The sequence below is a fragment of the Pristis pectinata genome, chromosome 2 (assembly GCF_009764475.1).
Source record: "Pristis pectinata isolate sPriPec2 chromosome 2, sPriPec2.1.pri, whole genome shotgun sequence".
Classification (NCBI taxonomy): domain Eukaryota; kingdom Metazoa; phylum Chordata; class Chondrichthyes; order Rhinopristiformes; family Pristidae; genus Pristis; species Pristis pectinata.
Window position 1 is genome coordinate 23,439,767 of NC_067406.1, and position 23,427 is coordinate 23,463,193.

Genomic DNA, 23,427 nt, shown 5'->3' on the forward strand with positions numbered 1-23,427 from the left:
GAGGTATTGTTGAGGCTTAAATGCATTTATGTGGTATTAAAAGCTGGATGTATTGTTCCGATGATGGTCTTTAGGTTAGATTTAGGTCAGCTGTGTGACACACAATGGCAATTATACTGCACTTGCTTGGAGGCTATCTTGAAGGGCAGTTGATTCCTTGAAGTTGGGGAAGATTGGATTTCACAGAAATGGAAAAATCCATGGGGAAAGAAAATTACAAGACATTGTGGGATTTAATTCTTGCTGTACTTTAATCATACCAGCTTTCAAATTATTAAACATTAATATTTAGACCTTTCTGAACTATTTTTTTCAAGATCAGTCCATTGTTTCAATATTTTAAAAAATGTATCCATTGTGGCGACTCACCGTTTAGTCGGGCGAACCGGCTCGGCAGTCGGGTCGCGCAGCATCGGAGCGACGAGGCCCAAGATGGCGGCGGGCCTCGTCTTTCCGAGCGACGGGGAGAACCCGCGCGCGGGAAAGTCTTGATGAATACTTACGTCATTGCCGGTTTCATTGGGCGGGAACAGTCTCCCTTAAAGGGCCCCGCGCAAGGCGGGAAAATAAACCAGTTCTTGTTCGGCAATCCTCCGACTAGCGTCTTGTTTTATTCCGCAGTAGCAACCGCTACATTGGTGACCCCAACGGTCCAAACGGCTTTTGGACCCGCGCAATGGACGACAGCGCAGCAGCCAACGCAGTGGCCCTCAAGCTGCCCACCTTTTGGACACTTCGGCCCAGCGTCTGGTTTGACCAGGCCGAAGCGCAATTCCACCTTCGGCAGATCACCTCCGACTCCACGAAGTACTACCATGTGGTTAGCTCTCTGGACCACGAGACAGCTGCCCAGGTTGGAGACTTCATCCAGTCGCCTCCGGAGGAAGATAAGTACCTGGCTTTCAAAGACCTTTTGATTAGGACCTTCGGCCTCTCCCGTCGTGAGCGCGCCGCCCACCTGCTTCATCTGGATGGCCTGGGGGACAGATCCCCATCCGCCCTAATGAATGAGATGCTGGCATTGGCCGAGGGACACAAGCCATGCCTAATGTTCGAACAGGCCTTCCTCGAACAGCTCCCCGATGACATCCACTTGTTGTTAGCTGACGCCGACTTCAGCAACCCCCGTGAGGTGGCCACCTGGGCGGATGTCCTGTGGAGGGCCAAGCGCGAGAGCGGTTCGTCCGTCAGTCAAATCACCAGGCCGCGAGCCCAACGCCCGCCTCGCCCGGCCCCAGCAACCGAGCAGCCACACCCCAGGAACGCAGACGATGACACGGGTGACCAGCTGTGCTTCTACCATCAGAGGTGGGGTGCGGAGGCCCGTCGATGCCGCCCACCCTGCAAGTTTCAGGGAAACGCCAGGGCCAGCCACCGCTGATGGCTACGGCAGCTGGCCACCGACAGAGCCTCCTCTTCGTTCAGGACAAGAAATTTGGACGGCGTTTCCTCGTTGATACTGGAGCGGAGGTCAGTATTTTGCCCCCGACCGGCCGCGACACTCGTGCCAGGCCACCAGGTCCTCTACTCAATGCCGCCAACGGTACAACGATACGGTCTTTCGGCACCCGTACACTTCAATTACAATTTGGAGGCAGCCGTTTTACCTGGACCTTTACCCTTGCCACCGTCGCCCGACCACTCCTAGGAGCCGATTTCCCTCGGGCCCACAACCTGTTAGTCGACCTGCGAAGGAAGTGGTTAGTCTACTCTAGCACTCTCCAGACCTATCCCCTGGGAGAAATCAGCCCACCAGCCCCGCGTCTGGACTCCATTTCCCTTTCTGGTGACGATTTCGCCAAGCTCCTAGCCGAATTCCCATCAATTTTGGCACCTTCGTTTACAAATTCTAGGCCCAAACACGGGGTACGACACCACATCATTACTACAGGGCCATCCCTTCATGTCTGAGCACGATGACTACCTCCAGACAAGCTCCGCCTGGCAAAGGAAGAGTTCCGTCGCATGGAGCTGGGGATTGTTCGCAGGTCAGACAGCCCCTGGGCCTCCCCCCTGCACATGGCCCCCAAAGCCACCGGCGGGTGGAGGCCCTGCGGCGACTACCGCAGGCTGAATGACACCGCCACCCCGGACCGCTACCCCATCCCTCACATCCAGGACTTTGCAGCGAACTTACACGGGGCCCGCATCTTTTCCAAAGTGGACCTCGTTAGGGGATACCACCAAATCCCGGTCCATCCGGATGACGTCCCCAAAACTGCGATTATCACCCCATTCGGCCTGTTCGAATTCCTTCGGATGCCGTTCAGCCTTAAGGACGCCGCGCAGACCTTCCAGCGGCTGATGGACGTGGTAGGCCGAGACCTGGACTTCGTGTTCATTTACTTAGATGACATACTGATCGCCAGCCGTAACCGCCAGGAACACCTTTCCCACCTCCGCCAGCTGTATTCCCGCCTCCGCGATTTCGGCCTCACGATCAACCCGTCCAAGTGCCAATTCGGACTTGACTCTATCGATTTCCTCGGCCACAAACGTGGACGCTATCCGCCATTTTGCCTGCCCCGACACAGTCAAAGGCCTACAGGAATTCCTTGGGATAGTCAACTTTTACCATCGGTTCATCCCTGCAGCAGCCTGTATCATGCGCCCTCTGTTCTCGCTGCTGGCTGGTAAGGGCAAGGACATAACCTGGACTGACGAGGCTGCGGCTGCTTTCATTAAGGCCAAAGACGCCCTGGCAGATGCCACGATGCTTGTACACCCTAGGACTGACGTCCCGACTGCCCTCAAGGTAGACGCGTCCAACACCGCAGTGGGTGGGGTACTGGAACAGCTACTCGAAGGCCGCTGGCAACCCTTGGCATTTTTCAGCAAGCACCTTAGACCACCCGAACTGAAGTACAGCGCTTTTGATCGGGAACTTCTAGCACTGTATCTGGCGGTCCGGCATTTCCGATACTTTCTAGAAGGCAGGCCTTTCACCGCTTTCACCGATCATAAGCCTCTGTCCTTTGCCTTCTCCAAAGTCTCCGATCCCTGGTCAGCTCATCAGCAGAGACATTTATCCTACATTTCTGAATTCACAACTGACATCCAACATGTCTCCGGAAAGGATAATGTCGTTGCTGATGCACGTTCCAGACCAACCATCCACAACCTATCCTTGGGTGTCGACTACACGGCCCTAGCTGATGCACAGCAAGCCGACGACGAACTGCCCAGCTACAGAACCGCAGTCTCGGATCTGCAGCTCCGAGATTTCTTGGTTGGTCCAGGTCAGCGGAACCTACTTTGCGACGTTGCGACTGGTCAGCCCCGCCCTATAGTCCCTGCAGCCTGGCGGAGACGCGTTTTTGACTCAGTACATGGGTTGGCGCACCCGTCCATCAGATCTACCGTCCGACTGGTCGCCAGCAAGTTTGTTCTGGCATGGCCTGCGCAAACAGGTCAGTGAGTGGGCCAGGACTTGTCCGCACTGCCAGACGTCAAAAATCCAGCGACACACCAAGGTCCCACCACAGCAGTTCGAGCCTACCCGTAGGAGGTTCGACCACATACACGTCGACCTCGTAGGCCCTCTGCCAGTTTCAAGAGGAGCCCGGTACCTCCTTACCATCGTGGACCGGTTCACGAGGTGGCCTGAGGCAACCCCCCTGACTGACATCACAACTGATTCCTGCGCCCGGGCGCTGCTCACAACTTGGGTCTCACGTTTTGGTGTTCCGGCCCACATCACTTCAGACAGAGGCACCCAATTCACTTCCAGTCTCTGGGCTGCATTAGCGAACCTGCTAGGGACACAGCTGCACACCACCACGGCCTACCATCCTCAATCAAACGGGTTGGTGGAACGTTTTCACCGCCATCTGAAATCAGCCTTGATGGCCCGTCTGAAGGGTCCTAACTGGGTTGACGAGCTGCCTTGGGTCCTGCTCGGCATACGCACTGCCCCCAAAGAAGACCTCCGCACTTCGTCAGCTGAGCTTGTGTACGGGGTGCCCCTAGTTGTCCCCGGGGATTTCATACCTGCCCTTCGGGACCAAGGGGAACAACCCCCAGCAGTCCTGCAAAGACTGCACGAGAAGCTTGGCAACTTGGCCCCGATTCCCACCTCACGGCACGGTCCAGCCCCATCCTGCCAGCCCAAGGAACTACGGGACTGTAAGTTTGTTTTCGTTCGCAGGGGCACACCTCGGGCGCCATTGCAACGACCATATGAGGGACCGTTCCGAGTCATACGGAATAGCGGATCCACCTTTATTTTGGACATTGGAGGCAGGGAACAGGTTTTCATGGCAGACCGCCTCAAACTGGCCCATTTGGATCTGCAACAACCTGTCGAGGTTGCAACGCCGCGACGCAGAGGCCGGCCCCCTAAGCGGCAGTTGGCACAGCCCACGGACCTTGGGGACTGTATCGCCAGTTCTGGGGGGGGTTGTGTGGCGACTCACCATTTAGTCAGGCGAACCGGCTCGGCAGTCAGAGCGACGAGGCCCAAGATGGCGGTGGGCCTCGTCTTTCCGAGTGACAGGGAGAACCCGCGCGCGGGAAAGTCTTGATGACGTAATACTTACGTCATTGCCGGTTTCATTGGGCGGGAACAGTCTCCCTTAAAGGGCCTGCGCAAGGCGGGAAAATAAACCAGTTCTTGTTCGGCAATCCTCCGACTAGCATCTTGTTTTATTCCGCGGTAGCAACCGATACACCATATTTTTCAAAGTTCAGTGCACTACCTTCTGACTATATTAATGTTAAAGCAGGAAAAAATCTAATAAAGCAGAACCATAGTTTGTATTTAACACAAGCAACAAATATGCCAAGGTTACAACAAACAGTATTGTTCAACATCACAAATACCATAGTTCACTTTCAAAATGTGTACAAGTTTCCACCAGGCTTAATCATGTTGTTAATTTAACAATTTTCCTTTTGAATTTGTTAAATGCTTAACTTTGCAGATTGATTTACACTTGCATTTCCGTTTACAGGGAAAGGGATACATTTATATTGTAATTACATAACACAATTCCACAGCAACATACTTAATTAAATGTTTAGTTTTATTTTTTGGACTCAAGTAATTTCAGTGATTTTCTATTTTTGCCAGCCATCAAAAAAATATTTTTCTTAAGCTGCCACATTAATTAGTTCCAGGCTGGGTAAAATTCAGTCAAAAGAAAGTAAAAGTTTTTCTATTTTGTTCCTAAGTACTGAAGAGTAAACTACTTCAATAGTATGAAATGTTCCATTCTTCATATCAAATAGATCTTTCTGATATCTCAATTAGATTATCAAGTTATTTGTAACTTTAGTTTGTAGCCTGAAATACAAAACAGAATCTTTGCAGTCTCCTTACCTTTGGCCATCATTTTGGGATCATTCTGAATCCAGGTCAGGGATTAAAAGGAGTGTATAGCACTCCATATGTCACTATGTAGTACAATCAATTGGTATGCCAAATGACTATGAATGAAACTATGCCTTGACTGGAATAAGAGCAACACAGGAAGCAGTGAACAGTTATGGAGAGGGGGGAAAAAAATTCCAAAACAACAGTTTTTGTTCATCAGGTGTTACAACAGAAGACTTGAGGTAACTAATGAAAAAGGATGCAGAAACTGTGAAGATTTAATTGGTCACATTATGGCTGCATTTAGCATAACATTCAACCAAATAACTTCCTATTACCAAATTTGTGTCCCCACTTCCAACCAATTTAGTAATCTATTTGGGCAGTTCATTTGCCTTTGAAACTGGTCATAATGTATTTTATATTAAATTACATGGATCTCATATTCAATGCACGAAACTATCAGAGCTTTAAATTGTTAGTATTTAAATAAATAATTTGATGTTACACATTTTGTTTTCTAAAAAAATATAAATAATTATTGAGAATAAAATATTGCAACTCAAAAGCTTCATTAGTTTTGAGCAAAGTAATTGGGGAAGGCAGCAATGGTTATATCTAAAAAAAAATACGAAAATTTATGCAACGGGGATAAAGCAATAACTCAGTGATGTTTAATTAATTAAGTTTTAATGAAGTACATTATTCAAATAATTTTCAGCCTAAAATGTGCAAGTTTCATTGCGAAAAAGGATTCATTATTTGACAATGTGGTTATTGAGACGCAAACTGATTTAGTTATGAATAATCTTAATTCTGAACAAAATTATTTTAAAATATCATTTCATTGGTGCAAATAATGCACATTTAGAACTGTAATTATACAACCTTTGTGCAACAGTCATTAGCTTCATACAAGTAGTTTAGGAAATAATTAAGAATCAATATATACCTTGTGTGGTACTAAATGCATTGGAACCTGGAACTGAGTGTACTTTCTGAAGGTTAATATGATTCTTCATATTTTACTCACATGTGAAAGCATGCAATTATGAAGAAACAAATTTTACCAATTGAATCCATACTCCTATTACCACGGGTATCCAAAAATAATAAAAAATATGAAATTTTGCAATAAGAATGTAAATAACATTCAAATTTCATTAGCCACATTATCATCCTTTAGTGTTGCCCAATTTTGTGAAACAAATCTCAATTAAAGCAATCATCACTGTATCTGCAATATAAATACTGGCACAATTTGACAACAGCTTGGATCTTTCCTTCAAAGTAAACCACTTCAAAAACAAATTTATCAATACCTGAGTGTATTCCTAAAACTTGATTGACAAATCATTTGCTTTTAGCAATACAAATGAAACAAGTTGTTTGGGCAATGTAGTAGTGCACACAAATATGCAGTTCAACAGTAATATATTAGGTGCACCATATGACAGATGCACTGAATGCATCCAAGGATTGCAACATTTTAGTGGAAAATTTTTAATAAGAATTTAGCCCATTCTAAAAATATCATACAATATTCTTTGGTCTGATACACTTATCCAATTCCAATAACACATTAAACCTTTGAATTCATATAAAATTCAATTTAATGGACACTATTGCAGGCAAAATTTTAATATTTAAATAAGCTTCAGCAATGAAAATGTTGGTAAATAGTGAAATAACTGTGCTCCAGAATTGTGAATATTGGAAATGGTTCTTGACAGATACGGCATTTGTTAAACACAATTTGCTGACCTGAAAGTCCACTGTAAGCACTTTAAGGAATAAAACCGATCACCAAGACTGATTTCTTCTTGTTTTGTTCATCTAAGAAGCACAGTATTATTTGAGCTTACATTATAATATTTATTTTATTTGCACTTCAAAAGAAAGAAACATTTATCTAATGCATCTGAAATGGAGGGATTCAATTCTAAATTGAACATTATTTGATTTCTCCAGTGAAATACAGTAATCTACAATTTCTCTCCAATACATATTTATCCACTTTATTTTTCCAGCTATGCAAAAACTTTTAGCAAGTTTCAAAAAAAAAATCAAAAAGAATTAGATGGGTTCCGAAATCATGAGGACTTTATTAATTGAAGCCATTTAGTTCTGGATTTCTGCCACTTGTTCCTTCTCAGATTTCTCTTTCACTTTCTGCTGTTCTACAACTTTCTCTTCTTTGCGTAATAATTCCAAAATCTCTGCAACCTGATTAGTTGAGATGTCTATATCTTCTTTATCAATTAGTTTCACTACCTGCAAAAGATCAGACAAGACGGAAAAAAAGTCAATAATACTTTACAAACCTACTACCTCCTCTTAATATCAATACCTTAAAACTGGTACATTTTTATTCATTTGCGTTGTTCACACAAAAGTATTATAATCCATGGACTTTCAGAAAAAGAATGGTCCTCACATTATCATTTGCAGAGGCAAAATGGGGTGGTTGGGGGAAGTGTGGAAAATGTGAATTATTTCTCTATACCTATCAAAGCAAATACTGGGGTAAAAATTTAATTGTATTAAACATGTAAAAAAACAGCACTTGCATATGATACTCTGCCTTTGAAAATTATTTCTTATTATACTCAAGACAGAAATTGATAGGTTTTTGAATCTAAGGAAATCAAAAGATAAAGGAATCTGTCAGGAACTTTAAAACGTTTTTTTCATGGGATGTGAATTAACAATGCCAACATTTATTGGCCATCTCCAATTGCTCCCAAACTGAGATGGCAGTTAAGAATCAATTATATTGATTAACACTTGAAACACAGAAACAGGCATCATTTTGCCTGAGAAACCTTGGGACCACTCCTGCTTCTATTCTTAAGAACCTCATGTTTTCTGCACATTCTATTCTTACCTTATGTACATTGCTATACACAAGGTACTAATTAAATAATTTTTAGTGTCATCAAGTAGCAGCTGTCATTTCATTGTTCAAAATGCCTTGCTGTACACTGTTTTTTCTAATTTTCTCAGTGTGAAAATAGTAATTACCCACAATGGCCCTGATTAAGTATTTTGCCCAAATACCAACTCTAAGATAACCTGTGGCTCTTAACCATCCTTAGTTTTCAGGATTGCACAATTATTAAATCCTTTTTGCCTGAAAAAGGCAACTTCATATATTTACTCTAATGTGAAGCCTAGGCTCCTTTAATATGCAAAGTAGGCTAGGACAATGTCCTGTTCTATAATTCTATGTCTTGTTCCTGGGTCCTCTTCCCCAGAAAGCTAGAAGAGACCGCTGCAACATCTGAACCACTAACCCATGAAGTTGAGGGTTTCAAGTAGCAGCCATTCAATTTGGATTAAGTACATGTAAACTTCATTGTGAGAACTTGAAACAAATTAAACAAGTGTTGAGTAAAGCTTCATAACACACTGTTGCTCAGACAACACTGGAAGCAGAGTTTTTCCCTGACATATTCTATGTTTCATCCATACTTAAAACAGCTGCATAAACACAGTGCTTTCAGAAGCTCAAGACAGATAACATCTGTTGAGGCTGCACACAGCCCTTGGTTAAAATCTATTTGAAGTTCAAAAAGTGTAGAGGAAACAGAATTCCAAAAATACAACTTGTAAAAACACCTGCTTAGGAAAGGATAAAAGCCTTGCTTGGCCTTGGATGTACTGCTGTTTGGAAACCGAATAGAGAAGTATTCCTTCTTCTGTAACTCCTTACGTGAAGTATGCAGAACTGAGGCTGCATCCATTCACAGCAGCTGAGAAAGCTATTTAGCCATGTTCAGTTTCTTCTTCTATCAGTGGATTGTCAGTCCTCAGTGGAGTTCCGTAACAGAACTGGAAGCATTTCTTAGTTCAGACAGTTTTTGAGGTGGCCCCAAGATGATAAAGCAATATACAGACTCAGAGGACTGAGCCAGTCTGTGCCTATTTTTGAAATTATGTGGGACCTGAATGTTCAGCTTTATCAGCTAATAAGGTTCAACTAGTTATATTGACAAAACAAATTATACAAAATATTAATTCGAGAACTTAAGCCTTCCTTTGCTTTGTAGTGGAAGTGAGGATGTTTCCGTATTGTACCAACCCCAGAGGTTTGTTTGTTGAAAGAATTTGAATCTGCTTAGTCTGTATTCAAGATGAACAAGGTGGCAGCACTGAGCACTTAATCTCCTTCAATGAAAAGCATTACAATGGAATATAACAATAGCAGCTTGAGTCACTGACAAAATTATATTCAGAACTGACAACAGCTTATGAACAATGAGTGGGACAGGCTCGTATGGGAAATAATTAAAATAGCACAAATAAAACTTTACATACAGGAGGCCAATAACATTCTGACACAATCATTGCTGATAATCGCTTTGAACAGCAAGCTACGTTACAATTTCAAACATCAAAAACCTAACTGCTTAGTGAATAACTTAAAGGTCCTTCTCTTTCATGATATGATGGTGATAGGAACTTGAACATAGTGTTTGGAAAGTGAAGCAGCAACTGAGCAATTACATTTGAAACATAAGCAAAAGAGTTTACTGTTTTATAATTTACAAACTAAGGAGGCAACCAGACTATAGTTATCTCTCCACGTCAATTATGACCAGGAAGATAACTCCATTCTCATTTGCATGGTATTTACAACGTATTCATAGTTCTCAAATAACACACATACATAATCTACCTTTGATTTAATATGATGTCATAGAGAACTACTTTGCTAAAGATGTATTGATGAATACCAATGCAAACATTTCTGCATCTGAAAAGCTAATCAGGGCAAGTTGGGTAATAAAAACATACACTATGTCTCTGTTAGACCTCCAATAAAATCTACTAATACTTTTTCAATAAAATGTTTCTCTCAATGTACAAACACAATGTTCAAATACAGAAAAAATTACTTTCTTTTTCAATCTTTTTATTAGTTTTCAAATTAATACAGATTAATATATAACATCAATGTTTGTACATGTAATACAAAGAGATCAGGAGAACAATCATGGCCTAGATAATCATAAAGAACAATAAAATATAAAAAATCTGTAGATCCAACGATCTCTTAGTAAATGAATATAAGGAAAGAAAAAGATTTATTATATAAATAAAATTTAAAAATCCCCAAATCAATAAGAAAAATTATAAACAATATATTAAATCAAACTAAACCAAACAGAAAAATTTCAAAAAAAAAACAAAAGACTGGACTAAAATTTCTCAGTAGAGACAGAGCAATATTATGTCGTCAACTCTGTTCCTCTAAGTAGGAAACTTATTGAAAGGGGATCTATATCATGTGAAAATATTGAATAAATGGACTACAAATATCTTCAAATTTAAGCGAAGGATCGACAGTACCACTCCTAATTTTTTCCAAAGTTTAAACATGATATAATTTGAGAGAACCATTGAAAAGTGGTAGGGGGTATTGGATCCTTCCATTTAAGCAAAATGGATTGTTTGGCCATTAATGTAACAAAGGCAATCATACGGTTAGTGGAAGCAGATAAATGGCCAGAGTCTATCCTTGGTAATCCAAAAATTGCAGTGATAGGGTGAGGTTGTAAATCAATCTTCAATACATTTGAAATAATCTTAAAAATGTCTTTCCAATATTTTTCCAAAAGAGGACAGGACCAAAACATATGTGTCAAAGAAGCCACATTCGATTTACATCTGTCACATATAGGATTTATATGGTGATAAAAACGGGCTAGCTTATCTTTTGACATATGGGTCCTGTGAACTACCTTAAACTGTATCAAAAGAATGTCTGGCACACATTGAAGATGTATTAACTAAATGAAGAATTTTCTTCCAAGTCTCTGTAGCCAAAAATGTCTGGAGTTCACTTTCCCATTCATTCTTGATTTTGTCCAGTGATTCTGGACGTATTTTCATAATTAAATCATAGATTATTGCTATCAATCCCTTCTAATAAGGATTAAGACTTAAAATTTTTTCCGTAATTTCAGTTTTGTAAGGTGTTGGAAGAGGGTATAGTAACTTTTAAAAAATTTCTAATCTGCAAATATCGAAAAAGTGTGATCCAGGCAAATTGTATTTGTTAGGCAATTGTTCAAAAGATGAAAAACAGTTATCAATGAATAGATCACGAAAACATACTATTCCCTTCCTTTTCCATATGGAAAAAGCTGAGTCAACTCTGGATGGATGAAAGAAAAAATTAGATTGAATGGGACTTGACAGGTTAAATTTATTCAATCCAAAAAATTTATGAAATTGGAACCATATTCGTATTGTATGTTTAACAATTGGGTTAATCATATGTTTACTTAATTTGGTAAGTGCAAAAGGGAGTGAAGCTCCTAAAATAGAAACTAATGAAAATTCAAGTACTGATTGGTGCTCAAGGTGTACCCATTTGGGGCACTGAATTACGTCTAAATCTTGTATCCAAAAGATTAAATATCTGATATTAATTGCCCAATAACATAATCTAAAGTTAGGCAGAGCCATACCACCATCCTTTTTTAGTTTTTGTAAATATTTCTTACTTAACCTAGGGTTTTTATTCTGCCAAATATATAAAAGAATTTTAGAATCAATAGTGTCAAATAAAGATTTCGGGACGAAAGTTGGAATCGCTTGAAATAAATATAAAAATTTTGGTAAAATATTCAGAAAAAGTTACTTATCTTCCCCCCTGAAAATGCACTGGTATCAGTCCATTAAAAAGTTAGAATGGCAGGACAAGTTTGAGATTTTGAACTTACTTTGATGACATCATTGATATCAATCCTTCCATCTTTATTTTCATCAAGTGATTCAGCAATCTTCTGTAATTTGTGCTGTGGGATATTCTGGATCTGCTTCATTGCACTGATCAGCTCATTGATGCTGATGAGATTGTCCCTAAAGGTGAAATACAAACTGTATATAGGAAGATATTAAGGTTAATTGCAACTTGTTGTTAGAGTAAGGCAAGGGAACATGCAGGAGCAGCTTAAATTTTGGATTTCAAAGTGCATTTTCCATTACTAGATTCCAGATATTAGTGACAAACACTTGCCCAGAAAATTACCAGCACTTCAAGAGTTAATTTAATAATAATTTACAATCTACCATTGCTATTTCACCCTGGTGGGGAAAAAAATTACGAAATAGAATTTAAATACACAATTACGTCTCTATGCTTTTATATTGACTGCAAGCTATATTGTGTAGTTTGTCAACACATTTAGTGGCCCTTACAAAGCACACGTTTGTCTTTCCAATAACCAAAGTAGTATAACAAGACCCAATGACTGAACAATGAGCCCCCCCAGCAGCTTCAAAAAAAATAGAAGTAATATTACCTTCTGGAGTGATTGAAGGAAAAATATACAGTGGCATGCAAAAGTTTGGGCACCCCTGGTCAAAATTTCTGTTACTGTGAATAGTTAGATGAGTAGAAGATGAACTGATCTCCAAAAGTCATAAAGTTAAAGATGAAACATTCTTTTCAACATTTTAAGCAAGATTAGTGTATTATTTTTGTTTTGTACAATTTTAGAGTGAAAAAAGGAAAGGAGCACCATGCAAAAGTTTGGACACCCCAAGAAATTTGAGCTCTCAGATGACTTTTACCAAGGTCTCAGACCTTCATCAGCTTGTTAGGGCTATGGCTTGTTCACAGTCATTAGGAAAGGCCAAGTGATGCAAGTTTCAAAGCTTTATAAATACCCTGATTCCTCAAACCTTGTCCCAACAATCAGCAGCCATTGGCTCCTCTAAGCAGCTGCCTAGCACTCTGAAAATTAAAATAAATGCCCATAAAGCAGGAGAAGGCTATAAGAAGATAGTAAAGCATTTTCAGGTAGCCATTTCCTCAGTTCGTAATGTAATTAAGAAATGGCAGCTAACAGGAATGGCGGAGGTCAAGTTGAGATCTGGAAGACGAAGAAAACTTTCCGATAGAGCTGCAGGTAGGATTGCTAGAAAGGCAAATCAAAACCCTTGTTTGACTGCAAAAGACCTTCAGGAAGATTTAGCAGACTCCGGAGTGGTGGTGCACTGTTCTACTGTGCAGCAACACCTGCACAAATACAACCTTCGTGGAAGAGTCATCAAACTTTTGCATGCCACTGTACATTCTCATATTGTGGGATGTCCAGACAAACAAATTATTGTACAGATTACACAAGACATTGAATGGGTAACAGAATGCATATCAGTTGATTATATTGAGTTTGAAATTCTCTTCAGAAATCAAAACAAGAAAGGAGTTTTTAAATTGGGCTGGGTGCACAAAGCCAATGAAACAAGACCACACGACTTTAATTTGACTATGTCTGCGTAGCATTAAATACAAAATGTTTTAGAACAAAAAGTGCAGTAGTCTGCATCCACATGTGCTCAGATAAGTTATAGTAGTCCCATAACATGCAATAACGTGTCTTTTACATCCAAGTTAATGCACATTCTTTGCAGCTTTCAGAATATCCAACAATTGAATTTTAACTTTGCACACAGTGACCAGCAGGAACACTAAGTTGTCACAACTAGCAAGCTCATAAAATAAAAAAAATCACACACAAGCCTAAAATGGTCACTACACAACAATCAATATTGCAAATTCATTACAAGCCCCACTGCTATTGTGACTCCATCTCTTCCCACCTTGCATCCTGTAAGGACTCCACTCCATTCTCCCAATTTCTCTGACTTCACTTATCAAAAGTCATTAAAACATCATGGACTGACATTAAAAATATTCAAAAAAGCTAATGGAATACCACCCTTTTTATCCAGGTGATGTGAATTCATGGTTCACCTGAGAAGGTGTGTGTGGTGAGATGAAAAACAATCAATGATTGTTACAACAGCTGCGAATGGCTGGATGTAACTAACAGGTTAAAACGAGAGTCTTTCTCTGTTAGGACTATTTGATTTTCCCAGGAGTTACTGAAACTATGTGAAACAGCAAGACATCAATGTGGAAGGTAGCCCCAAGCATTAATCAGGTGCAGTTAAATGGGCAGCTTTGCAAAACAATCAGGGTATGCTTCAGTCAAGTGAGACAATGGGTAGTGTTAATTTGCCCCATCAGACAAGCTCCCAGAGTTTGTCACAAACCTTTCTAGTCCTCAAACTCATGGAGCCACCCGTCCTCTAGAAGACAGGAATTTTTATCTCTTCATTAACAGTGGAATTTTTCTGCACTAATGACTGATGAGACTCTCAGACAAAGGGAAGGTTTAGCAAAGGTGTGGAATCCTTTGTTATGCCAGGACCAAACGGGGTACAAAGCCGTCCACTATAAAGATGCGCCTCGCAAGAGAGTCCTTCGGAGCTTCTCCAAGGGTTGGTACACGGCCAACACCTGGCGACTGTCAAGTCCCTTCATGTCTTGCTGAAGTAACCTGGGGCTCCCCTTCGGCCATAGACTGAGTGGCAGAGAACGCAACGTTGCTAAGTACTGGATGCTGATAAGTATCACTGACAACTGCATGCAATCGGGAGCTCAATTTTACCAGGGAAGTATTGGTATTGGTTTATTGTTGTCACTTGTACTGAGGTACAGTGAAAAACTTGTCTTGCACACTGTTCGTACAGATCAATTCATTACACGATGCATTGAGGTAGTACAGAGTGCATTGAGGTAGTACAGGGTAAAAACAATAACAGAATAGAGAGTAAAGTGTCACGGCTACAGGTAAGTGCATTGCAGGTAGACAATAAGGTGCAAGGTCAAACAAGGTAGATTGTGAGGTCAAGAGTTCATCTCATCGTATAAGGGAACTGTTCAAATAGTCTTATCACCGTGGGATAGAAGTGTTAAGTGAGAGAGTTTGGGTTTTTGGTCGTTTCTTTTAATTTGGGTTAGATTAGATTTGTGGTTAGAGGTGTAGTTTTCTTTGTTTTTAGTTGTGTTAAATAAAGTTACTTAAACTTTTCATAAATTGTGGTGTCTTTCATTCCAATTCTGTCGTTCGAAAGGAACCCAAAAGAACCAGAGTCCTGTTTTAATAGTGTGTTTGGTCACCTTGATGCTGGATCACCAAATCTCTGAACTGCATTTCTTCTAGTTTCTCACCATTTGTAAAGTGCTCTGTTCTACCAATTTCAAGTCCAGAAGTGCTATTGAAACTCAAGATAAAGGGGGCTTTTTTTAAATTGAAACCAAGATTGCCAATGGGAATAAAGCCAACATTTTGCAAAACTAAGATGTGTGGATTTCTACTGCATCCTCTATAAATACAGTCAACAGTTGCAGCCCCAAACCACTAGTCATTGACAATTTGAGTTTCTTATGGATCAGCTGATTTTCCCACCAGTTCAATAAATTGTCTTCAATGTGACAAGCTTCAATTTTGGTTAATGCTCTATTATGAGGGGATTTAATAAATGTCTTCTGGCAAGAAAAACAATAATTAGTGACTCTACAAAAAGAATCCACCAGGTCTGCCAGACATTACCTATCCTTTAGAAAAGCATGTTGGCTCTTTCTAAAACAACTGGAAATTTTCCAAAGTATTTAGATATGCAATACTTTATTATGGACTTCTGTAACCTCCCCAATAACAGGTATAAGGCTAACTGGTCAATGCCAAGATCGGCACTAGTTTTTGCCCTTTTGTATATTATTTTCTTTTACCTTTTATTGTACCTTTCCTCTTTAGCTTCCAATGACATTTTACATCAACTACTTTCAACCCAAAATGTTAACTCTGTCTTTCCACAAATGCTGCCTGGCTGCTGAGTGTTTCCAGAAATTTCTACTTTTGTTTCAGATGTTCAGCATCTGTTTTTTTTTGATATTTGAGCCCGATTTCCCCTAGGAATCACACCCTGTTCTGAATCACACCCCCCATTACTCTGTAGTTTTACCCAAAAGTAAAATAACAGTTTACTACAGGTTGTCTACATTTCATCACACGGAACTGATCTAGAACCTTAGTATCAGATTTGTTTGTTGTCTCTTTTGAATGTGATCTTGTTTTAATTGCTTTTGGAAAAATATTCCCATAACGTTAGGCAGTTAGTAAAATCTAATATGGGCTATGGTAGGTTTTAATAGAATGAATAGGCAAGGACATTTTTGAAATAAATGGGGAATTGATAAAGGTGACAGATTTAAAATTGCAAGGTGAGGAGCAGGAACATTCCTTTCATCAAAGGTTTGGTGGAGAATGAAATGTCTTGCTGGGGAGTTAATAAGGCAGTAACCACTGCACAGTTTTAAACCAATAAAAGGACTATTGGTAGCATTCAGCAGGGATTGGCATGAGCAATAAACTGCAAACTTCCAAATTTTAATTAAGTGTTACTTTAAAATCTGCCTCATCTAAGAACACTTGAGAAGACAAGTCAAATCACCTCACTGTATCTATTTTTCTTACTTACTCCATAAATCATGATCCTAAGTAAATGAGAAGCTGTGTGTCTTTGCTGTAGTTTATTTCTAAATTAACTGATTCTCCAAACCTGTCATCATGGGAAGTAAGAACAAAATTGTATCTACGTTGCATTGATGCCAGAATAATGTGGTGTTTCCATATGACTATAAGATATAGGAGCACAATTAGGCCATTCAGCCCATTGAGTCTGCTCCGCCATTCAATCATAGCTGAATTTTTTCAACCCCCATTCTCCTGCCTTCTCCCAGTAACCTTTAACCCCCTTACCAATGAAGAACCTATCAATTTCTGCTTTAGTGACTTGGCCTCCACAGCCTTCTGTGGCAACGAATTCCACAGATTCACCACCCTCTAGCTGAAGAAATTCCTCCTCATCTCAATTTTAAAGGGATATCCCTTTATTCTGAGGCTGTGCACTTGGATCCTAGACTCTCCAACTAATGGAAACATCCTCTCCACATCCACTCTATCCAGGCCTTTCAGTATCCGGTAGGTTTCAATGAGATTCCCCCCCCTCATCCTTCTGAACTCCATCGAGTACAGGCCAGAGACATAAGTTTCCTGGGTGTTTCCAAATTGTTTCTGTTATTTGATAGGTACACAATTTCTACTATTAAGGTTTTATATTAAATTTAAATAGCATTAATTAAATTAAGTAGGTTTAAATAGCAAGAAGAAAGAAAACACTTATCCAGTGATATATCCACATACCCATCAGGTGGCATTTTGCCATTGCCCAATTGACCATCCAGTGCTTCTTTTCCTGCCTCCAGCTCACCAATCAGTTTATCAATCCGACTGATCATTCGGTTTACTCGCTTGGTTAATCGCTTGCTTGCCTTGGATTCTTCCACAACTGTTTCCTTGCCAGTCTTGGATAATTCCTTCTTAATCTCCTGCAAACCCTTCATGGGAACACAAAAAACACTTTCAATAGACACATGCAACATATTCTTAATCCCTGGGATAAAATGATTTGAAAATAAAGACATAAATAGATTTTAAAATACTAATGTAGAATAATCACGAACCTGGCTCCAATGATACAGTGACATGCAAAAGTTTGGGCACCCCTGGTCAAAATTTCTATTATTGTGAATAGCTAAGCGAATAAAAGATGATCTGATTTCCAAAAGGCATAAAGTTAAAGATGACACATTTCTTTAATATTTTAAGCAAGATTTCTTTTTTATTTCCATCTTTTACAGTTTGAAAATAACAAAAAAGGAAAAGGGCCCGAAGCAAAAGTTTGGGCACCCTGCATGGTCAGTACTTAGTAACACCCCGTATGGCAAGTATCACAGATTGTAAATGCTTTCTGCAGCCAGCTAAGAGTCCTTCAATTCTTGTTTGGGGGATTTTCGCCCATTCTTCCTTGCAAAAGGCTTCTAGTTCTGTGAGATTCTTGAGCTGTCTTGCATGCACTGCTTTTTTGAGGTCTAGCCACAGATTTTCGATGATATTTAGGTCAGAGGACTGTAAGGGCCATGGCAAAACCTTCAGCTTGTACCTCTTGAGATAGTCCATTGTGGATTTTGAAGTGCGTTTAGGATCGTTATCCTGTTGTAGAAGCCATCCTCTTTTCATCTTCAGCTTTTTTTTCAGATGGTGTGATGTTTGCTTCTAGAATTTGCTGGTATTTAATTGAATCCATTCTTCCCTCTACCAGTGAAATGTTCCCCGTGCCACTAGCTGCAACACAAGCCCAAAGCATGATCAATCCACCCCCGTGCTTAACAGTTGGAGAGGTGTTCTTTTCATGAAATTCTGCACCCTTTCTTCTCCAAACATACCTTTGCTCACTGCGGCCAAAAAGTTCTATTTTAACTTCATCAGTTCATAGGACGTGTTTCCAAAATGCATCAGGCTTGTTTAGATGTTCCTTTGCAAACTTCTGACAATGAATTTTGTGGTGAGGACGCAGGAAAGTTTGGAGAAAAAAGGGTGCAGAATTTCATGAAAAGAACGCCTCTCCAACTGTTAAGCACGGGGGTGGATTGATCATGCTTTGGGCTTGTGTTGCAGCTAGTGGCACGGGGAACATTTCACTGGTAGAGGGAAGAATGGATTCAATTAAATACCAGCAAATTCTGGAAGCAAACATCACACCATCTGAAAAAAAAAGCTGAAGATGAAAAGAGGATGGCTTCTACAACAGGATAACGATCCTAAACGCACTTCAAAATCCACAATGGACTATCTCAAGAGGTACAAGCTGAAGGTTTTGCCATGGCCCTCACAGTCCCCCGACCTAAACATCATGGAAAATCTGTGGCTAGACCTCAAAAGAGTAGAACATGCAAGACGGCCCAAGAATCTCACAGAACTAGAAGCCTTTTGCAAGGAAGAATGGGTGAAAATCCCCCAAACAAGAATTGAAAGACTCTTAGCTGGCTGCAGAAAGCATTTACAAGCTGTGATACTTGCCATACGGGGTGTTACTAAGTACTGACTATGCAGGGTGCCCAAACTTTTGCTTCGGGCCCTTTTCCTTTTTTGTTATTTTCAAACTGTAAAAGATGGAAATAAAAAAGAAATCTTGCTTAAAATATTAAAGAAATGTGTCATCTTTAACTTTATGCCTTTTGGAAATCAGATCATCTTTTACTCGCTTAGCTAGTCACAGTAACAGAAATTTTGACCAGGGGTGCCCAAACTTTTGCATGCCACTGTACAATTATTTGTTAATTCTTCTAGTGTAAAAGTAACAGGCTAACTTAGTATATTTTTCTGCAAAATGAATAGTGCTAATTCTAGATAAACCTTGCTCAGAGGTGGAGGCAGAAGCGGTGGTGGTGGTGATGATGATGATGATGACAGACCAGAGATCATGGTTCCTACTGATACTAATGATAGAGCGAGAAACAACCCATCCCCCAGTGGATCTCTCTCCCCTCCTCCCCACACCGGGCTATTACTATCTCTTACCAGCATCTACCTATCACCACCTACACTTTGAAGAAATTAATGGGGGTCTCAGAAAGGCAAGGTCTCGAGATTCTTCGCAGTGCCACGTTGTACTGAAATAGAAGTATAGTACAGGTGCACGTGGCTAGCAGAGCTGCTGCAAGAGAGATAGCATTTTAGATTCTGGAGCAGTAGGGTTAGTTCTGGAGGGAAATGTATTAATGGAGTTGCTTTTCACACAGAGTAATGCCCATAACACCAAAGCGTGATTTGCTAGTGCTGTTAGGGAAGACTTACACTAGCTTGAAAGATCATGGGAAACTGAGCATAAATTCATTAGGGAGAGAAGGTGAAGCTGGAATTAGAAAGCTGAGAATTAAAACACACATTTCAAAGGCATAAGAAACAAAGTCAAGTCAAGTTGAGTTGTTTGTCATGTGCACAAGTACGGTGATGTACAGGTACAATGTAAAACTTGCAGCAGCATCACAGGCACATAGATACAGACAACACATAGAATATAAATGATACATAAAATTATACCATACAGTGAAACAAAAGACTGCAAAAAAAATCACACACAATTGAAAACAAGTCCATGGTAAGCCAGAAAGTAAACAAGTCATGCAAACATAACATGTATAACAATGAGTCTAATAAATAAAGCAGAGAGACACAAGAGACTGCAGATGATGGAATCTGGAGCAACAAATAGCATCAGGTTTGGGGGGGGGGGGGCTGGGGGAGGAATAGCAGTACAACATTCCTGGTTAAAGGGCTTTCAGACTAAACAGAAAGGATTAAAAAAAAAGTGGGGTACTTACAATATTGATTAATAGGGCCAATAACAACTATGAATAGGAATGATCAACTGAGGCCATTTTTTTTTGAACTGACACACAAAAGGAGGGGGGAGAAAAAGCATATCCAGGAAAAGTAGTTGGCCAGGAGTCATAAAGGAATTCAATCATCTTATTAGCACAGATACAAATCAATCTAAAAATAACAGAGGGTACAGAATTCTTATGGTGCAATCAGGGAAACTTCTTTAATTAGAGAAGAGTTCCAGGCCTCATTTTAGTGAATGAAGCTGATCATGTGAAAAAGCTTTTTATGGCAGTAGTGACTGCAATCAGCTAAATTTTCTGCAGTTATGAAAAAGGACAGATAGACATGGAGGAATAGACATTTTTTCTCATTTGAAAAGAGGACAATTATACTTGGCTGTGATGACATTCAGCAAAAGTGGTCAGGGTACTGTTACTTGAAAGTAAATCAGAGCAGTGGCATGCAGTAAAGGGGAAGAGTGAGTGCAACAATGTTCCCACAAGGAAAAAGGATGCAACCTCCAAATCTAAAGTTCCACGGATTTCAACAAGCCTTTGCAGTAATTCAAAGCAAAGTTTAAAAAAAAGCAAAAAGCTAATAAGAAAATAGCAGTAATAGGCTATAAAGCCTCTCAAACCTGTTGCACCATTCAATACAACCAAGGCTGACCCAATGCCTCAAGTCCACATTGCTACTTAATCTCCATGTCCTCTAATCCTCTTAGTTTGGAATACATTCAAGGTTCTGAACAATAGATTTTTGAATACCAGGAATCCATAGCCCCCAGGGAGTCAAAAATTCTAAAAGGTTTACCACCCCCTGCTTAAAGAAATTTCACACGTCAGATAACAGATCAATACTATAGAAAAACCATGGTAGAAAAAGTATGGGTTGAATGTTAAATGGTAATTAGGGAGCCAAAGAGAGGGCATGGAAACATATATTGGTAAGTAAGAATAAGTCAAAGATATTTTAGAAATATACAAGGAACAAGGAGATATAAAAGGAAACGTAGGTTCTTTCCTACAAATGCCCAAAAAGTAAAATAAAAACAGATTGCTGGAAATGCTCAGTAGGTCAGGCAGCATCTGTAAACCACGAAGCAGAGTTAGTATTTCAGGTCAATGACTCTTAATCAGAAATCAGAAACATTAGGGTTAATTTTTTTTGGTGTACTAAACAGGTGCTTCTTAGAGTACTGATGAGTTGAAAAATAGGATGAGTTGCAAAAAGAAATTGGGCAGAAAAGTGAAAATCAATCCAGACAAGCACGAGGCATTTAGGAAGGGTAAACAAGGCAAGGGAATACCTGGTAAATTGCAGAATACTGTGAGGTGTTGAAGAACAGCTTAAGTATCTTACCATAGACCCCTAAAGGTGGCAGGCTAGGTAGTTAAAGTAGCTAACAAGACTATATTCTATGCCTCTGCTAATAAAGGAAGTAAAGGCCAGGAGGTTATATTTAAAACATGTAAATTATTAGTTACTTCAGAGGGAGAGTCTTGTGCACAGTTCTGGTCATCACAATATATGAAGGATGCAACTCCACCTGAGAGGGTGCAGAGGGATATATAAGAATGTTGGGAATTTTAAATTATGAGGAAAGGCTGGATAAGCTGAAGTATTTTGTTTGGAACAGGAAGCTGAGAGAAGATTTAATTGAGACATGTAAGATTATAAAAAGGGTCTAACTAAAAGTGGACAGGAAGTCTTTATTTTTTTTAGTTCAAGACCACAACAATGGAGCAGAGATTTAAATTTATTATTATTATTATTATTATTATAATAAGAATCAGAGGGGGGCACTTTCACCCATAAGGTGTTAGGTATTTGATGTTCATTACCGAAAAGGGTGGCTGAAGGGTACAGAAGAGGCCGAAACCATTATTTAAAATGCGTTTGGGTATGTATTTGAAGTGCTGCAATCAATAAGGCTACAAATCAAGAGTTGGAAAGTAGAATAGTTCATTATTAGCTAGCTCATAAATACTGGGCCATCTATAGCATCATTTTAGTGCTAGTTATATGTGGTATATTTCTAGACTAAACAATAAGAAATTATCATATCGGTAAACTGCTACTGTTTCATGTCGTACAGAGCAGTTCAAGGAGAAAAGGCACAAGCACTTATGTTTGACTAGTTCAAGTATTTTCATACCTCATTATACTCTTGTACATCATCCTTTAATTCCTCCAGCTCTTCCTTCTCTTTAGTTAGTAGCTTCTTCTGTTCTTGCAACTTTATGCAAGCATCACTGAGCATATCTATTTCTTCCTTTGTAATTTCTTCACCCTAAAAGCAACACAGGTAAATCAATATGTATTGTAATTTGAAGTTTGAAACGATTAATGACCCAGACCTTACTGCAGCAGAGAATCTTGAGATCTCTGCCATTCAATTTCCTCTGAATTCTTTGACTTCAAAGTTTGTTGCACCCCACTTTCTGGAATTCTGAGCTTATAACAGTTATTAAGCCATAGAGCACTTTAATCACAGGAGACCACTGAGATAACTAGATAACTTGGAAAAGAAAATTGGATAAAATTGGAAAAAAATTAAATGGATAGTGTTAAAGGATCTGAATAGGGTTACAGGAGACAGCTTTAGTTTAAGAAATGGCAGTACACCAATTATCTGCCTTCTTTATACTTTTAAGGAACTACAGCTACTTACAAGCAATAAAGATCAATAAAAAATGCAACAAATATCCAATACATTAAATGGGTATGAGTGGCAACATTCCAGCCATCATCAAAAATTTGTGATTTCAAGTTTGATATCAGGATTTGACCATAACCTAAGCAGACTTTTCAATATAATGGAATGTGGCATTTTTGACATCCAGTCATTCAATAATATGCAAAACAGAAATGCTGTGTGTTCAAGCTACAATTCAAAGGATCTAGAAGATCTTCCATGTCCTAACCAAAACTTAATCTCATGAAACCCACAAAAGAAAAATTAAAATTACTTGGTTATTTATTCCATTTAGCCATCATAGACCTGCTGTTTGTAAT

At 39.9% G+C, this 23,427-nt stretch overlaps 1 protein-coding gene across 2 annotated transcripts in view; it reads right to left on the reverse strand.

Moving 5' to 3' along the window:
• Positions 1 to 4,633: 4,633 nt before the first annotated feature.
• letm1 (leucine zipper-EF-hand containing transmembrane protein 1) overlaps positions 4,634 to 23,427 on the reverse strand; it is an 81,022-nt gene continuing 62,228 nt past the window's right edge. Inside the window, exons 11-14 of one of the 2 annotated variants that reach the window (XM_052010226.1) lie at positions 22,568 to 22,702; positions 17,386 to 17,579; positions 12,049 to 12,187; positions 4,634 to 7,588 (exon numbers count right to left, since the gene is read on the reverse strand). In XM_052010226.1, the coding sequence (XP_051866186.1) occupies positions 7,436 to 7,588; positions 12,049 to 12,187; positions 17,386 to 17,579; positions 22,568 to 22,702 (621 nt within the window). In that variant the 3' untranslated portion in view covers positions 4,634 to 7,435. Of the gene's footprint in view, positions 7,589 to 12,048; positions 12,206 to 17,385; positions 17,580 to 22,567; positions 22,703 to 23,427 lie in introns of both variants that reach the window. The other variant, XM_052010225.1, reaches the window with a different exon arrangement.